Source organism: Cyprinodon tularosa, unplaced genomic scaffold (assembly GCF_016077235.1).
Source record: "Cyprinodon tularosa strain WSP-4 unplaced genomic scaffold, ASM1607723v1 ctg273, whole genome shotgun sequence".
Taxonomy (NCBI): domain Eukaryota; kingdom Metazoa; phylum Chordata; class Actinopteri; order Cyprinodontiformes; family Cyprinodontidae; genus Cyprinodon; species Cyprinodon tularosa.
The window spans coordinates 1,755,749-1,772,818 of NW_024038978.1; the positions used below are offsets into that span (position 1 = coordinate 1,755,749).

At 38.0% G+C, this 17,070-nt stretch overlaps 1 protein-coding gene across 1 annotated transcript in view; it reads left to right on the forward strand.

The window, feature by feature from the left end:
* The first annotated feature begins 3,042 nt into the window (after positions 1-3,042).
* The window catches only part of mapk13 (mitogen-activated protein kinase 13), a 34,931-nt gene continuing 20,903 nt past the window's right edge, over positions 3,043-17,070 (forward strand). The window contains exons 1-5 of the mRNA XM_038289912.1: positions 3,043-3,274; positions 9,433-9,562; positions 9,693-9,751; positions 13,864-13,969; positions 14,095-14,124. Coding sequence (XP_038145840.1) covers positions 3,162-3,274; positions 9,433-9,562; positions 9,693-9,751; positions 13,864-13,969; positions 14,095-14,124 — 438 coding nt within the window. The 5' untranslated portion in view covers positions 3,043-3,161. The remainder of the gene's footprint in view (positions 3,275-9,432; positions 9,563-9,692; positions 9,752-13,863; positions 13,970-14,094; positions 14,125-17,070) is intronic.

Genomic DNA, 17,070 nt, shown 5'->3' on the forward strand with positions numbered 1-17,070 from the left:
TTCATAGTAGATTTATGTATTACATGATAAATTTTGGCCCTCCGTACACCTGAGGGATCACATCAAAATTATTGTAGAAATCATCTTGGATGGATGGATGGATGGATGGATGGATGGATGGATGGATGGATGGATGGATGGATGGATGGATGGATGGATGGATGGATGGATGGATGGATGGAACGTGACAAAAAGTTTAAAGAATTTCTTTCAGGCTCTGTTTATGAAAATAGAAAACGATTCATTTAATGTGATTCAGTCAGTGTAATTCATTCCTATACAGTCTACTGGCTCCTTCCTCTGACAGTGAACGTTCAGTGTGAGATTAAAAAGTCAAATCTCTTCATGTTCACATGCTTTGCCCCTTTCCTGCTTGTGTGAATGTGCCGCAGTAGGCTGCTATGATTCATACGTTTCTGGATTTGTACAAGTAACACGACAAGTAACACCTACCACGTGTGGGAGGGAGAAAATCGAGTCATGTTGACATGTTTCAACAAGCAGAGCTCCGGATTGTTCTCATGGGGGTTCTCATAATTTTAAGCATTTGGTTTGGTCTCCTCTTTCATGGTACAGTAGTTTTGTACTTGAATAAATAGCTATGATGCTACAATAAATAGCCAACATGCTGCTGATATCAAATAAAAAAATAGAAATAATCAGATTTTGGTTCAAAAGATGTGATAACAAGATTTCATTCATAAAGTTGACATTCAACTCAGGGGAGAACTTGCTTGATTGTCCTTTCAAATTAAAGTTTTGTTTTTATTTTGACATTTTGTGTTTATATTTTTGTTGTTGCAATATTATTTATGTAAACATAAAAATCTTAACAGGTAAAAATATGCCAATCTAAATATTGGATAAAAAATGTAAAAAGTTGTATTTTTTACAGTAGTGGTGGTTGTTTGCTCCAGTTTTGGGGGGAATTTATTACACAAAATATGGATACAGGATGAAAGAACAATCCAGAAATGGACCTGGTCAAAATATAACCACTTTAATTGATTATGGCAGACAGGTCCAGTTGCAGACAGACAGGGTGTTTTTCTTTTACCTGCGTATTGTCAGCAGTTCCTCCACTATCACAGTCAATTCAAATTATAGAATTATTTCTTCAGCCTGGCTATCGTTTTAGTGCATGGCAATAAACCAGTCATTTGATATAATTGTGAGCCTGAATTATTTAGAATAAGACACAGACTTGAAGTTTTAACAAATGCATAAGTTAAGCCTACTAGGAGCACATCAAAATAAAAAAACAGTCTTAGCTCTATCAGTTAAGAGATATCATTTCTTTGCAATGACGATAACAGTACTTGCTTTATTTATTTATTTATTTTTTTAGAAGAGAGAAAAAAAGGGAAAAAGACAAAAAGAAGGAAAAAAAAACAATACTTGTTTTAAATTGTACTCTAATAAGCTCAGTCTATTTAGGACTGGGGGCATTGAGGATAAAGACACCATGCGAAATACCAATAACCCCAGATTCCTCCCTTTGTGTTGCTCAGTTTATTACTATGGGTGAAAATAAAAGTACCCACTTTGGTGCTTTGAATTAATATTTCCTTCCCTATGCTCCAGAACAGAGCAACATTTCTAATGTTCCTCTTCTTTTAACCATAAAAGACTTTGGCTTTGATTCCTTCAAATCAAGGCTTCAATTGGTGTTTTGTTTTATTTAAGGTAAAGTGAGTCCAGGTTTTATTTAGGAAAACACAGTTAAATTCCTGTAGTCTGTGTAATAAGAGACAGTCATCATGTAATTTTAACACTTGGCGGGATTAAACTTGTTACTTTTATTTATTTATCTTCACATCTACTTGAATTTAATTTAAAGAGCTAAAAACAGATTAAACAATAGAGTACAAATATGCCAGGGCCTATACCATAGCAGACAAGAAAAAATACATAAGATTGTTAGAAAGAAAAACAAACAAGATGATATATACCAAGGAGTATCAAGTAACTGTACATATCCCATAAAATATATATCTTTTGTGAAATTTAGTTTCCTAATATTTTCAGATGGGAATAAACTGATTTGTTTGGGGTTTTTTTTTTTTTTTTTTTTGCTTTTTGATGAGTAGAGGATCAGATAATATATAGATTCATGAACAGCTTCTTCCCCACTGCCATTAGACTGCTGAATGTTGTATAAAATCGGGTTAAAATATAAACAAACAAACAAACCGCTGAATTTTGGAAACTGTAAATCATATCTCAGTTTTATGTTTACATTTGATCACTAATGCTTACTTTTATCACTGCTCCACTTTAAAAGTGAAAATGTCTTGAGAGCTGTACTGAATGAAATTTCTATCTGTTAACACTGTGTGTAAAAAAGTACAATGAAGTCATTCTAAGTCTAAGACAGACATATTGTCTAAGTTAAATAAAGAAAAACAACAACGTCAAACTTTTTTCTTTAGATATTAAAATTTATGTCAGGGAAATTTGGCTATGATGATTAAAAGGTTAATCAAGAAAGCATTTTTGCCCATGGAATTCATACGTTTCTGGATTTGTACAATATGTATGTATATATATATATATAGTTTAATTGTATTATTCTATTTTATTCATCTAAAATCTGTAGTCTAGCAAACATTTATTCTGTATTTTTAAACCGGTTTTGAAGAATTATAGCTGTTTTTATTTCTTTTTATATTTTTATTTTTCATTGTAAAATGTATAGTGTTGTGTTTTTTAGGTAGTCAATTTTAAGATCTGTCCAGGGACAACAGATGAAAAATAGCCTTTTGGCTCATTCTGGTGCATTTGCAGGAATACTTATTAATGTACACTGTCCCTGTCAAATGAATAAATAAATCTAAATATTTGAATCCACCTAGTCACAAAAATGTTGGCAGCAAGAATATAGACAGAACAAGAAAAAAAACATTAATGTAAGTTCTGTGAATGAAAGGACAGATGTCACTTGTTTCACCTTGCTGGTGAGCAGAAAGTGAAGGGCAGCAGCCAGAACCTAAACGCCTATGAGGCGACTTTTATTTTGAAAGCCCAAACCGGAAGCAGGTAGCCTCGGCTCGCGCTTGCCTGATGTTGTTGCTCTCCTCTCTGAGCAACTGACAGGCGTAACAGAAACAGGAGGCAGAGAGTAGAAGTTTTCCCTCTTTCTTTTCCTGCTCCTCTCCATCATGGAGGACCAGGGCCGTTTCTCCCGTGAGGAAATCAACAGCACGGTGTGGGCAGTCCCGGAGAAATACACGCGGCTGAAGCAGATAGGGACCGGGGCGTACGGTGTGGTGTGGTGAGTGACTTCTTGGACGTCCGTGGGTGTGTGTTTGTGTATTTACGGGTTTGTTTGCTGTGGTGGTCTCTCTCTATACACCATGTTCAGTTCTGATCGACACCTACAGCAGCTGCATGCAGGCTGCGGTGGGCCTGGGGTGATATCCTGTGGAACACCAACATGTCTGATGGAGGCAACTTAGCAGCTTTTACCACTTCCTATTAAAATCTATACTGTTTGATCTCATACCTGTCAGGCCTAAATGTGTCCTATAATGTACTGTGGTGAAGGAGGCATGGATGATAACTGTTTTAAAGATGGCCTCCTTCTTCTTGCATTAACCTGCAGGTATCAGATTGTGCATGTTGTCTCATGTTGCTGCATTATTCAACCATTAAGTCACCCTTATTAAAAAAGTGTGTAGAAACTTATATACCTGAAGCAACAGATCCAATAAGCATCACTCATTTACACTGACTTTTAGGTCCATGTGTTGATTTTCTGCACAAAATACACATTTATATTCTAATAGATGTGACTTACATGCGTAGGCATAAGTAATTATGAGTGTATAGAGTAGAGTAACCTTGATTTAAAAATACTAAGACTTTTTATTATTTATGTATAGTCTTATTTTTATGAAATAATTAAAACTAATTTAAAGCATAGCTGCTTTTTGTTAGGACCCACAAGCAACAGTTATTCCTACTGCTGAGATTTTGGTTAGGAAGTTGATACACTTTATAAAGTTTATTGCTACAGGGTTTCCACGGGTCATTAAAAATTATTAAAAGTCATTAAATTATTATTTTTTTAACTTAAGGCCTGATTCATGTAGTCCTGTTTCTCTTACTGTGACTGGCTAGATGTGCTGTCTTCATCCTCTGGCATGGGAGCTGGCTCGGAGCTCATCTGCCTGGCTGTGTGTTTTCTGGATGGGCCGCCTTTTACAGCTGCTTTTTGTATCTCTGCTTCTGTCTCCTTGAACCCCAGTCTGCCTCAGCAGATGGCCGCTCACACTGAGCCTGGTTCTGCTGGAGGCCTCTTCCTGTTAAAAGGGAGTTTTTCCTCCCGAATGTCACTACAAGCATGCTTGGTGTGAATGATTGCATTCCAGTCGATGCAATCAATTGATTTTCCTTAGATAGAAAACTGTGAATCAATTTGACTGTATGATCTGCGTATTGCCTTAGACAACGCAGCTCCTTTGAAAATGAAAACCGTTAAAAATAGAAAGCTTGCTCCTTGGTTTAATGCAGAGCTGCGTACTTTGAAGCAAAATGCTAGGAAACTGGAGAGAAAATATCGCTCCACAGGCCTGCGAGAGTCCTTCCTAGTCTGGAAAAATGGTTTACTGTTGTATAAGAGGACCCTTTGTAAAGCAAGAGCAGCATACTTCTCCTCATTAATAGAGGAGAATAAGAATAATCCTAGATTTCTTTTTAATACAGTTGCCAAACTCACCCAGAGCCATAGCTCTGTTGAACCGTCCATTCCACCTGCTCTTAGCAGCAATGATTTTATGGGATTCTTTATAAATAAGATTGATCTTATTAAAAATAAGATCATAAGCACTCCTCTATCCGCGATTGTACCTGAGGTAGTCATGGAATCTGAACCGGGTTTAGACTGCTTTGATCCAGTTGAACTCTCTGAATTAGCAAAATTATTGTCTTCATCTAAGCCTTCAACTTGTATGTTAGATGCAGTTCCAACCAGTTTATTTAAGGAGGTATTCCCTTTGATCTCCTCCTCCATTTTAGATGTGATTAATCTATCTCTGTTACAGGGATATGTACCTAAAGCTTTTAAGATTGCTGTAATTAAACCTCTGCTTAAGAAACCGTCTCTTGACCCAGATGACTTGGTCAATTATAGACCTATATCCAATCTTCCTTTCTTATCCAAAATTCTTGAGAAAGTAGTTGCCAAACAAGTTTGCGATCACTTCCACCATAATGAACTTTTTGAAGAGTTTCAGTCTGGCTTTAGAGCTCATCATAGCACTGAAACAGCTCTGGTGAAAGTCACTAATGATATTCTCATGGCCTCAGATAATGGACTTGTATCTGTGCTCGTCCTGTTGGATCTTAGTGCTGCATTTGATACAGTTGACCATAATATTCTTTTAGAAAGACTTGAATATTTTGTTGGAATTAAAGGAACAGCACTAGACTGGTTTAAATCTTATCTATCTGATCGAATTCAGTTTGTTCATGTTAATGATAGATCTTCAACACGCTCAAAGGTTACCTGTGGAGTACCACAGGGATCAGTGCTAGGACCAATTCTCTTTACTTTATACATGCTCCCAATTGGTAGAATTATTAGACAGCATGGGATTAATTTCCACTGTTATGCTGATGATACCCAGCTATATCTGTCTATAAATCCAGATGAAGCTAACCCATTACATAGATTACAGGCATGTCTTGAAGACATAAAAACCTGGATGACTCTTAATTTTCTGCTTCTGAATGCAGACAAAACAGAAGTTATAGTCTTTGGACCAGAGTCTCTGAAAAAGAAACTGATTAGCCAGTCACTTCATTTGGATGGGATTAAACTGATTTCAGATAATAAAGTAAAAAATCTTGGTGTTATTTTTGATCAGGACCTGTCATTTAAATCCCATATCAAAGAGGTTTCTAGAATTTCCTTCTTTCATCTGAGGAACATTGCAAAAATTAGAAATATCCTGTCCAGGGGTGATGCTGAGAAACTAGTCCATGCATTTGTTACTTCAAGGCTGGACTATTGTAATTCTTTACTATCAGGAAGTCCACAAACTGTAGTTAAAAGCCTTCAGCTGATCCAAAATGCTGCAGCCAGAGTTCTAATGAAAATTAAAAAGAGAGATCATATCTCGCCTATCCTGGCTTCTCTTCATTGGCTTCCTGTTAAATCAAGAATAGAATTTAAAATCCTCCTTCTCACATATAAAGCCTTAAATGGCCAAGCTCCATCTTATATCAGAGATCTGATTGTTCCTTATGTTCCTAACAGAGCACTTCGCTCTCAATCTGCAGGTTTACTAGTGGTTCCTAGAATTTCTAAAAGTAGAATGGGAGGCAGATCTTTTAGTTATCAGGCTCCTCTCCTGTGGAACCAACTACCAGTTTTAGTCCGTGAGGCAGACACCCTGTCTACTTTTAAGGCTAGGCTTAAAACTTTCATTTTTGATAAAGCTTATAGTTAGGGTGGCTCAGGTTATCCTGAGCTATCTCTATAGTTATGCTGCTATAGGCTTAGACTTTTGGAGGACATAGGGACCCCCATTTCATCATTCTGCTTCATTCTCTCTCTGTTCTCCTATTCTGCAGAATCTGTTAGTTCAATCTCTAACCTTCTGCTCTCTCTGCTTTTCCTCAGAGTAGCTTTGCCTCGTCTGTTCCTGTTTGGCTGTGACGTCATCCTGGAAAAAAACATCAGCTGTGCTGCTTCTATCAACACCCTTGTTAATAGATGTTGGAGATCGGCCTGTTTTCCAGTGTGGTCCTGTTTCTCTGACCGTGACTGAGTGGATGTGCTCTCTTCGTCCTCTGGCATGGGAGCTGCCTTGGAGCTCGTCTGCCTGGCTGTGTGTTTCCTGGACGGGGCCGCCTTTTACAGTTGCTTTTTGTATCTCTGCTTCTGTCTCCTTGAACCCCAGTCGGCCTCGGCAGATGGCCGCTCACACTGAGCCTGGTTCTGCTGGAGGTTTCTTCCTGTTAAAAGGGAGTTTTTCCTCTCCACTGTCGCTACAAGCATGCTTAGTGTGGGGGATTGTATTTGAGTCAATGAGTCAATGCAATCAACTGGTTTTCCTTAGATAGAAAACTTTGTATCAATTTGACTGTATGATCTGGTTGAACTGTAAAGTGCCTTGAGATGACATGTGTTGTGAATTTGGCGCTATATAAATAAACTGAATTGAATTGAATTGATCTGGTGAACTGTAAAGTGCCTTGAGGTTACATGTGTTGTGAATTGGGGCTATATAATTAAACTGAATTAAAATTAATCATAATAAAAATTCATTAAATGTGATTATTGTAGCATTTAAAATTCTTTATTTAAAAAAAAAAAGTTGCTTCCTAAAGCTGTTTGTCAGAAAAGAAGCTCGAGGCGGAGAAAAAGCTAGAGAATGGGGAAAATGCTAATTTCAACAAAAGTGGCTGGAAAACGAGGAATTCGGGACATGGCTACAGCCTGTCGATGGTAAAGATGATGAAGGATTTTGCTGTGTATATATGAGAGTAATGGGTACTTGTTGATGGCATTAAAATTATTTCTAAGAGCATTAAAAGCGCAGTAAACCCTGTCCTAAATTTAGTCACAGTTTTTAAGTTTTGATGATGCACTTTATCACTTTTCTGACTCTTCTAGAGTGTCACAAGTATTAATTTAGGACAGGATGTTTCCTGATGTACATCCATCTAGGGCTGCAACCAACCTTCAATTCAATTCAGTTTATTTCTATAGCGCCAATTCACAACACATGAAGAGAGCACATCCAGTCAGTCACAGTCAGAGAAACAGGACTACACTGAAAAACAGGCCGTTGTCCAACATCTATCTTCTTTTCCCACTAAATCCTGGTGATAGTGTGCAGAATGGAAGAAGCTGATATGATTTTTGGGGCTGTAGCTGTGAATTATTTTAATGATCTAGCACTTTTTTTCCTTTTAAGCAGAGATGCTTTCAATACATTAAAATACATCTATAAATGACTGTTTTAGCATAAAAATATATATTGCACATTTTTAATGAATATTAAGTGACTAAAACTTGTATATAAAGCTAAATTTGTTGCTGAAAAACGCCTAACCCTGTGGTTGGGGCATAGAGCTTGGAATCCTGATGTTGTGAGTTCGAAACCCAATCCCACAGACTGCCACTCTGGGTCTCTGAGCAAGACCCTTAGCCACCACACTGCCCCCCAGGCACCCCAGGATTGCAGCCCACTGCTCCCCAAGGGGACGGGTTACATGCAGAGGTAAATTTCTCCAATGTGAGATCAATAAGTTCAATTATTATTATTAATTATTATTCTGGACAGAAATATATACGGTATGTATAAATTTAAAAAGACGTTCTTGTCATGTCAGCAAATGGCATGCTATAGTCTACTGCAGTCAAGGAATAATTAAATACTAAATTAGTTACTAAGTAATTAAATAAGTGAATAATCAGATTAATCTTTTTCAGCTATTACTTTTTTTGTTTCAAAGATGTAAGCGCTTTAATTTAAAAGGGTTTTTAAAAAAGGAAAAATTGTATGCAACCCACTAAAGCCTATAGATGAGAAATACTTCCTTTTTCACTTGTTTCCTAACGTACAAGTAAGTTAAATGGCCAAATTCTATATGTCATATTTATACAGAATAGTTTCAGAGAGATCAACACAACAAATAATAAAAAAAACATTTATTATGTGAGGTTTTATCGCTTTTTATTGTTCTAAATGCGAATAAACTCCCTCATAAAATGCATATATTGCAGTTCTGGCCAGCCGTGTGTCAAATTACAGCCTAATAACTTGTGTTTACAGAGTGATCCTTCTGTGTAAGCTGAGGAGCCGGGCTCATCAGGCTGTTAAACAGTGTAGGAGTTAAAAAAAAGGCTGAACTTTAAAATAACATGTCATGAACTCACTCATCTTTACCTGTAATTTCCCCAAACAGAACATCTTTTATAAAACCTCATTAAGGAAAAAAAAAAGAAGCAGATAGATCATAGAAATGATAAAAGCTTCAAAATGAACATCCTCCGCTGCAGACGTATGAAGACATGCAGTATCTGCTGCATGAGTGACTGTAAAAATCCTACATTGGGGCTGTAAACAGGACCACACAGCAGTGATTTGTATGTGTGTTGGTGGATTGGGCTCCAAAATAGTCTAATAAGCCTCTCCTCCCACATATTGGTGCCCTGCAGATCACAGCAAGCATGCACATCAAAAGTTGCCAAACATTTTAACGCTGAGCATAAAAAATAAAATAAAAAACAGCAGACCACCACTCATTCTCTGTAGTTAGATTCAAATCTCTATCAAAACAAAACCTCAGTGCTACTAATTTTTTCATTTCCCCCACTGTTCTGACTTCACAGAGGGGTTTTTTTGATAGCAAAACCTATGCAGACCTGGCACTCAGCTAATGATGTGTTTCTCTGTGTTTCATCTTCCCCCTCAGCTCGGCAGTAAACGACAAGACTAAAGAGAAAGTGGCCATCAAGAAGCTCCACAGACCCTTTCAGTCGGATATCTTCGCTAAGAGGGCTTACAGGGAGCTCCGGCTGCTCAAACACATGAAGCATGAGAATGTGAGGAGATGGAGAACCCTGCAACAGACTGCAGATGTGTTTACGGCTCTGAATTGGCACTTTTGTTTCTTTTGTCTTTGTTGAGGTAATGAAGGTTTCTGTAAATGAATCCGTCTCTCATTCCATGCAGGTGATAGGACTCCAGGATGTGTTTACGCCTGCCTCCAGCTTGGACGATTTCCAAGACTTGTGAGTTGTTGTTTTTTTGCCGTCTTGACAAGCTTTGGTAACGTATGAGGATCTGTGGGTTTAGTAAACACCCGAGGCTCTGGGAACAGATGCAGTCATAGGATCTGGGGACCTGACAGCTGTGTGTTTTTTAATAAATAAAAAAAGCAATGATGGACCTTTTTATGTTGGGAAAAATCCTTATCTCTTCCTTTGCAACAGACTGTATTGAATCGGTTTAGGGACTTGTTGTAGCATGTATCTGTAACAGTTGATAAGTCTACAAAAGCTTGTAAAATGCACTTTGGGTTTTGCTTTTCAAGAAAGGCATGCTCATACAAGGGGAAGTGTGTTGCTACGCTCTAAAAGCCTTACTTCGTTTTAAATATCACTTTACTGCACCTTATACAGGTGCTGGTCATAAAATTAGAATATCATGAAAAAGTAGATTGATTTCAGTAATTCCATTTAAAAAGTGAAACTTGTATATTATATTCATACATTACATACAAACTCATATATTTCAGATGTTTATTTTGTTTAATTTTGATGATTACAAATGACAACAAATGAAAATCTCAAATTCATCATATCAGAAAATTAGAATATTGTGAAAAGGTTCAAAATTGATGGCCCCTGGTGCCACACTCTAATCAGCTAATTAACTCAAACCACCTGCAAAAGCCTTTAAATGGTCTTTCAGTCTAGTTCTATAGGCTACACAATCATGGGGAAGACTGCTGACTTGACAGTTGTCCAAAAGACGACCATCGACACCTTGCACAAGGAGGGCAAGACACAAAAGGTCATCGCTAAAGAGGCTGGCTGTTCACAGAGCTCAGTGTCCAAGCACATTAATAGAGAGGCGAAGGGAAGGAAAAGATGTGGTCGAAAAAAGTGTACAAGCAAGAGAGATAACCGCACCCTGGAGAGGATTGTGAAACAAAACCCATTCAAAAATGTGGGGGAGATTCACAAAGAGTGGACTGCAGCTGGAGTGAGTGCTTCAAGAACCACCACACACAGACGCATGAAAGACATGGGTTTCTGCTGTCGCATTCCTTGTGTCAAGCCACTCTTGAACCACAGACAGCGTCAGAAGCGTCTTGCCTGGGCTACAGAGAAACAGGACTGGACTGCTGGTGAGTGGTCCAAAGTCATGTTCTCTGATGAAAGTAAATTTTGCATTTCCTTTGGAAATCAAGGTCCCAGAGTCTGGAGGAAAAGAAGAGAGGCACTTCATCCACGTTGCTTGAAGTCCAGTGTAAAGTTTCCACAGTCAGTGATGGTTTGGGGTGCCATGTCATCTGCTGGTGTTGGTCCATTGTGTTTTCTGAGGTCCAGGGTCAACGCAGCCATATACCAGGAAGTTTTAGAGCACTTCATGCTTCCTGCAGCTGACCAACTTTTTGGAGATGCAGATTTCATTTTCCAACAGGACTTGGCACCTGCACACAGTGCCAAAGCTACCAGTACCTGGTTGAAGGACCACGGTATCCCTGTTCTTAATTGGCCAGCAAACTCTCCTGACCTTAACCCCATAGAAAATCTATGGGGTATTGTGAAGAAGAAGATGCAATACACCAGACCCAACAATTCAGAAGAGCTAAAAGCCACTATTAGAGCAACCTGGGCTATCATAACACCTGAGCAGTGCCACAGACTGATCGACTCCATGCCACGCCGCATTGCTGCAGTAATACAGGCCAAAGGAGGCCCAACTAAATACTGAGTGCTGTACATGCTCATACTTTTCATGTTCATACTTTTCAGTTGGCCAACATTTCTATAAATCCTTTGTTTTTATTGGTCTTCAGTAATATTCTAATTTTCTGATATGATGAATTTGAGATTTTCATTTGTTGTCATTTGTAATCATCAAAATTAAACAAAATAAACATCTGAAATATATGAGTTTGTATGTAATGTATGAATATAATATACAAGTTTCACTTTTTAAATGGAATTACTGAAATCAATCTACTTTTTCATGATATTCTAATTTTATGACCAGCACCTGTATGCCTCAAAGGGAATTGTCGCATTAATAATTAACATGACTAATAGCAGCTTTACAAGAATTTGGCCTTCATGGAAGAGTGGCTGGAAGTAAGCATTAAGAAAACCCCAGTTGAAGGTTCGGTATTTTACAGCACAGGTTTCCAAACTTCTCAGCTTCTCAGCCAAAAAATGGTCTACAGTCAAGTCATGATCCAAGTTTTTGGTTTATTATGCAAATAATTTTGACTATTCAATTAACCTCAGGTGTAAAATTGAGTTCTTTTGGAGTGTGGGGGGCGCTCCTAAAGACCTTTTATGACTCTGTTGTGGCATCAGCCATCTTCTATGTAGCTGTCTGTTGGAGCAGTGGAAAGGATCCTAACTAAATGAACAACTCTGTTGGATAATGTCTCCCACCCCATGCATAAAGCTGTTGCAGAACTGGAGAGGTTGTCACTACCTGATCCGTCCTGCGCATGCGCGAACAAATATACATCCGGGTGTCAATAAATGATGTAATTATGGTACTAAAAGTACTTATTTCTATCCTCAACTCACCAAAGAACGCTAAAACACATCTTTAAAAAATTATTTATGACTTCTGTGAGACAATTTTTACATTTTCTCCCTTAAACTGCTTCTCTGACGTCATCATGGAACATGCTCAGGGCAGTCTGGCAAAATATTTGATTAAACCATGTTTATCTGCATTTTAGTTGTTTCCTTCTTTAGATTACGCAAAATAAACCATAAGATTTAAACAAAACGAAAACATACAACTCAAAAGGGTTAGATTTATGTTTTTTTTTTGCTCGATGCTCCACAGCAACCAATCGATGCCCAACTGGTCCTCATGCTGGCTGGGGTGGTGTCTTGGTCTAGTCGTGATACTCTCCACTAGCTGAACATTTCTGAAGTATCTGGTGAATCCAGGCATGGTACTAAAGATCCCGATGATAGTGTTCCCTATGTTTATTAAGAAAATAAATCTAAGCCACTCTCTCAGTTTCATCTGCTATGTACAAGAGACCTGCAAAGAGAAGAGGGTAGCTCCTCCCAATGCGCCTCAGACCCTTTATAGGGTCATTAAAAGTCAATAAGTTATTATTTTTTAAATTAAGGCCTTAATTGGCACTAAAATTCGTTAAATATTATTAAAATGCTTTATTTAAAACAATTTCATCAGATATATCACGATTGATCGTAAAGCCCTATGTTCGGGAAAGAAGCTTAAGGCGGAGAAAAAGCTACAGAATGGGAAAATGCAAACTTCAGCAAAAAGTGGCTGGAAGACGCGGAATTCGGGAACATGACTGCAGCCTGTCAACGGTAAAGACAACGAAGGATTTTGCTGTGTTTTTAGTATATATATATATATATATATATATATAAGAGTCATGGGTACTTGTTGATGGCATTAAAATTATTTCTAAGAGTATTAAAAGAGCATTAAATTAGAGTTTCTCATTCCTGTATAAACCCTGATATTACGACACACCTTGCTGGCCCTAACGAGGACAGGTGTCAAAGATAAAGCAGCAGATGCTTCTTCACTGTGTAAAGCGCCTTTAGTGTGAACACAGCATTAATGCTGTAGCAGATTTACACATTGCAGGTTCAACAACAACCACAGAATGATTTAGATCAATTTCTTTTATGTGGTTGATCTAATCCCTAGTTTTAGAACCTGAAACTAGACCACAGATTCCCACAGATCTTCTGTCTATTCTGCAGATCTTGAGCTATTTTACCAGTAAGAATAATATGCAAGCAGGTAGAGAGATTCTCCTTAAGACTTTCACCTGAAACTACTGTGAAATTTGGTTCTACAAAGTGTTGACTCAGCAGTTTTTTACTGTAACATGATATGATAGAAAAAGGTTTGAGCGGTAACCACTAAGTAGCATGAATCAGTAATAAAATGAAATATTTTTATATGACTTAAAAGGGGGATCTTTCTCTTTTTTATTGAGTTTACTGAATAGAGGCTGAAATCTGAGCTGCAGCAGCTCATCAGGACTGGTTTCCTCAGTAGTCGGACACATCTATTTTACATCAGATGTAAAAACTCCAAAACTTCTGATGGAACGAGAAAAACTAAAACATCTGACCTCTCTGCATCTGTTTCTCAGCTACCTGGTGATGCCTTACATGTACACCGACCTGTCAAAGGTGAGGGGTCATCTCTCTGAAGACAAAGTCCAGTTCCTCGTTTACCAGATGCTCTGTGGACTCAGGGTGAGACCAAAATATCTTAAACTTTATTGATCTTGGAGAATAAAAAAAAAAAAAGGTATAAAATGCATAAAATGTTAGATGAACAATAAGAAAATTAACTGTTTGCTCCTCTTCTCCCTCTGCAGTACATTCACAAGGCGGGAATCATCCACAGGGTAAGCGGTCAATACTACTTCTAGTGTTTTCCAGGTATAATATGCCTCTTTCTACACCGTTATTTAGTTTGGAAATGAATATTGATGAGTCATTTGAAATGTGTCCCAACTGGTAGGATGAGTCGGGTCGTCTGATGTTTGAATGCATGTCTCGGGCTGTTTGGCCACACCTAGGGCCTGTTCTTTCTGCGTGTGAAGAAGGCAAAGTACACTTATGCGAGTTACTCCCAAATCCTTCAGTTATATATTTTCTTTACTGCTTCAGTTTTCCCTGTTCATTACGCCCTCCCTCTGTGAGTAGCACTAAAAACACTATAGTGCACTCAAAGCTCTGAGGATCGGAGAGGGATGTAAAGGCTTAGTGGAGAAATCACAAACAGAATAAAGCAGAATAAAGGCTTCTCATCAGAGTAAGACTGTTGATTTATTTTTTATAAAACTATTTGGGTTTAAGAGGTCTAAATATTGGGAAAAACATTTTGGATTATTCTGTTTTCCAGTTAATCATACTAGGCTTTATTTTTTATTTTTTGCTTCAGTTTTCAAAGGTAAAGGAAATGTAGTTCCTCATCCAGCCTTGGTTGTTCTAGTTCCAGCTATTTAAAAAGTTTCATTTCTCAAACTGTAGATTCTATTAAGTTTAGGAGCAGCAGATTTCTGTTGGGCTCCAGTATTTATACGCATTTATTCTCCAGGGAAACTCTTAATTACTAATTAAAAGCTGCTAGAAACACTCATCAGCCAGATTTGGTTACATTTGTCATGTGGGAATCACAAGGATAATTACTGAGATGCTGATGAGGTTTTTCAGAAATTAATAAGCGTTTATATCAGGATAAAGGCTCTAAAATGAAAGGCTGGATTTTCCAGAAGCTTTTCATGTTGGGTTATTTTATTGCTTTAACATGCTCAATTTATGTAAGGTATCTTCATCCAGCTTTCCCATGTGTGCCTGTAACTACAGCTTACATGTTATATATGTGTTTCCAAATTTAAATACACTATTATATCCATTTGTTTGGATGACATTGTGACGTTTTTCTTTAATGGTACGATATCTATGCAATTTAATTGACAAGCCTGCTACTGATGTGATGTTGCGGTAGCCTAGTAAACTAGCCCCTTTGGAATCAGTTTAGGAAGGATTAGACTTGGGGTTTTCGTTGAAACATGAGCAGGAAGAGGCTCTACGCTCATTTGTTTTTACACTCCCCCACCAGCTTTCTGTCGTGCTTACAGTTGCGCTCATTGGTCAGAACGTTGGCCAATAGGCACAGACATGGGTTGAAAGACAACGGGTTGTTCTCATCAACAATCTTCTGATGTCTCATTCATCGGGGCCAGATTAAATTACACATTTATTCTGGTTTATCAGGCTAATGTTACGGATCATATTCTGACAAGATCTGTCTGATTATGTGGCTCTATTTCAACTTTGCATAGATTTTATCACTCAATATATGAATACAGACTTCCACTAAAAGCGCCAGGATTTGTATTATCCAGGTAATAGCAAGCCTGGTTTATCAGCCTGCTTTCCCAATACTCTAGAGCCCCTGCTACAGTCAGCCTGAGAGAAACTGCACCACACATTAGCTCCAGTAATAATAACTTACATGTGGTTTTCCTTTTACCTCCAGTACTAACCAGCAGTAAGTAAAACCCAAAGCTTTAAAGGTTTATCTATTTAATTTATAACTACCTCTATCAGGCCAGATTTTCTTTTAATTATATATATATCTACTATCCAATGGGATGACTTGGAATGAATGAGGCTGATGCATGGTAAAGTGCGTGTTACATTTCCATGTTTCCGTCGTTTCAGCTCATACAGTTTGGTAGTGAATCTACAGCTGACGATTCATACAAGAAAATAACGTCCGTAGATTTACAGGCAAAATTTTGAAGGTTTTCACAAACATCTTGTTGTTGATCAAATAAATATTTAGGTTAACCAGAGTATGTGGACATAATCGTGTTATTGGGAGACAGTAAAACACAAGAACCTTAAATTTGCCTGTAGATGCGGGGAACTTGTCCTTATGGTTTCAAATTAAATATCTGAGAAAAAATAACTTGGAGATTTAACTTATTTCTTACTTTGACCCCCTAAGTGTTCTGACCTTAACAAAAAAAGTAGGCTCATGTGATGTTCCCAACATGGCACACTCTAAACATGGCCAAATTCAGTTTAAAGCATAAATCTCTCTCCCAGTCAGAATAAGCAATGGGTCTATCTTGTAGCGAAATGGCAGTCTGTGTGATTCTTCATGTCTCAGGCTCATCTGCTGTCTCTGTCTGTCTACCAGGTCCATCCTGAAGTCTCCACATTTCAATAGACCTGAAAGGTTAACTGAAATGTGTTCAGACAATGAATTTAAGGAAGTCCTTATAAACTATTCTTTCTTAGACACCTGGGGTGTTAGACCTTCAATGGAATCATTCTATAGCAGACATAAATAGATCAAAACTCTGAAAAAAAAAGAGCGTTAAAAAAAAAAAGAAAAAAGAAATAATACAGAGGGAGCAAACAGATCTAAAAAAATAAGTAATATGATGCACATCTAAAGTAAACCCTCCCCCTCTGGTTTTCATTCGGCGGGTTATCATTTATACTCAGGATAATTATGGCAGGGTTGAAACACCACACAGTTCTTCGTAGTTTTGATCCTCACGGTTATATTTTCACCTGATCTTCTATAAACCTTAAAGGTACACTATGCAACCGGTGTTGATTTTCCAGCGAGGCTCCCCCCAGAGGGCGAAAGTAAAAGTGCACTGTCGTAAATATGCACAGCTGTTCTCCTGGTTTCTCCGTCAAGCCAGGCGCGGTTGTTTTGAGCTTAGCAGCGAATGACTAATTCTGCGTTCACACTGGACGTAGCTGGCGCGACAGAAGCAGCGAGTTTACATGCAAAGTCAATGGTTGACGCGCGTCAAGGCGCA